Source organism: Colobus angolensis, unplaced genomic scaffold, assembly GCF_000951035.1.
Source record: "Colobus angolensis palliatus isolate OR3802 unplaced genomic scaffold, Cang.pa_1.0 Scaffold283, whole genome shotgun sequence".
NCBI lineage: Eukaryota > Metazoa > Chordata > Mammalia > Primates > Cercopithecidae > Colobus > Colobus angolensis.
Genome location: NW_012116077.1, coordinates 1,940,456 through 1,942,207, shown reverse-complemented (window position 1 = coordinate 1,942,207; position 1,752 = coordinate 1,940,456). Strand labels below are relative to the sequence as shown.

Below are 1,752 nucleotides of genomic sequence, written 5' to 3'. Positions count from 1 at the left end.
TTAATTTTTGTTAAATTTGTAGGTGCAACATAACATAATGTCTTTTTTTTTTCATTTTTTCTTTTTCTTTTTTTTTGAGACAGAGTCTCACTCTGTCACCCAGGCTGGAGTGCAGTGGCGCTATCACGGCTCACTGCAAACTCCATCTCCTGGGTTCAAGCGATTCTCCTGCCTCAGCCTCCCAAGTAGCTGGGATTACAGTTGCCCTCCACTGTGCCTGGCTAATTTTTGTATTTTTAGTAGAGATGGGGTTTCACCATGTTGGCCAGGCTGGTCTCAAACTCCTGACCTCAAATGATCCACCTGCCTCATTCGCCCAAAATGCTAGGATTACAGGCATGAGCCACCGTGCCTGCCCCTATATTACATATTATATTACATATATTATATATTAATATATGTAACATATACTATCATTGCTAATATATGTAATATATGCTATTATTAGCTTCTTCCATTTTATAGCTCCTATGTCATTTGGAGACTCAGTGGGCTCGCCAAAGTGCTCATCTCACAAGTGGTCCTGCCCCATTTTGGGATCTCCTGCATCACACTTAATGGCCCCAACCATAAACTGGGTCCCTACAACTGTGTCACCACGCACACACTCACAACAGTGGTGACTCCACCTCATAAAGGCAAGCGCCCATGAAGTGAGGTCTACCCCTTAAAGGAGCCTCGGGCCAATTATGGTTTTCCTTGTGAATGGGAAAAACATTCTGCAACCTGGTAGAGTCTCTCCCAAAATCCGGAGAGACTGATGCCAATAAGTCCTCTGCCTCTCTTTAAAGACTCACAAACATCTTAAAGATATTTCACCCAACTTTGAGACCTATGTATCATGATTTATTGTGCAACAGTTTAGGGAAGTCCACTCATGATGGGGCCCCTAGCACCTCAAAGCAACCCTGCCACTCCCAACCTCTCCCTGGGCCTCTTCCCCCAACTTGGGTCTTTCTTTGTGTAGTGTTTCAAGGACTAGTAAACTCATGATACAAGTGCACCCAGGAGGCACGCCGTAAAGGCTCTTTAAATGAATAAATGAATGACGAAGAAATGTTACTGCGTTGCTAGGTAAAGGTGAAGAAAGGCATGTTGGGGGCCAAGCTGGGTGCCGATTGGCTAGTCCTCACAATGCAGTAGGGGCAGAGCACGGAACGTAGGAGAGGGTTTCTTTAGACCAGGCAGTCGCTGCCCAGCCGGTCAGGACGTGGGACCCAAGGGGCAATCCTGCCTGGTTCGCAGGTCCGAGGCGGGCGCGGTGGCCCTTCGGGCCCCGCCCCTCCCCGCCCCGCCTACCGGCAGCCAGGCCAAGGCCCAAGCGGAGGCCGCGCCGACGCCTGCGCAATGTATGCGGAGAGCCACCACCGCCTCCGGTCCCGATTCCGATGATGGCGGACGGCGCCGCCGCTGGCGCTGGCGGCAACACATCCTTGAGAGAGCTGCGGGCACGGATGGGTGAGCGGGCGGGCGGCTCCCGAGGGTGGTTCGGGCCCGCGTGGGAGGTGGTGCTCCCGCAGCCCCCGGGCCGTCGGAGCGGCGCAGCGGGAGCCACAAAACTTTTCCCTGGAGTCGCCTCGTGCTATCCGGTCCTCCCCTCACCCCCGCCGGAGTGCCCTGGGACGGGACAGGGAGTAGCCTTGGACCGGGGGTGGGGGGTTGAAATGGTCTGCCGAAGCCGCGAGCCGCCTGAGTCCCGCCGCCAGCGGTCGAACTGCCGCTGCCAACGGTCTAAGCCCCGCGGACGCGGCG

At 54.2% G+C, this 1,752-nt stretch overlaps 1 protein-coding gene across 2 annotated transcripts in view; it reads left to right on the top strand.

The window, feature by feature from the left end:
* Positions 1-1,183: 1,183 nt before the first annotated feature.
* Positions 1,184-1,752, top strand: part of MAP7D3 (MAP7 domain containing 3) — a 35,591-nt gene continuing 35,022 nt past the window's right edge. For both annotated transcript variants that reach the window (XM_011948781.1, XM_011948780.1), the window contains exon 1: positions 1,184-1,458. In XM_011948781.1, coding sequence (XP_011804171.1) covers positions 1,389-1,458 — 70 coding nt within the window. In that variant the 5' untranslated portion in view covers positions 1,184-1,388. The remainder of the gene's footprint in view (positions 1,459-1,752) is intronic.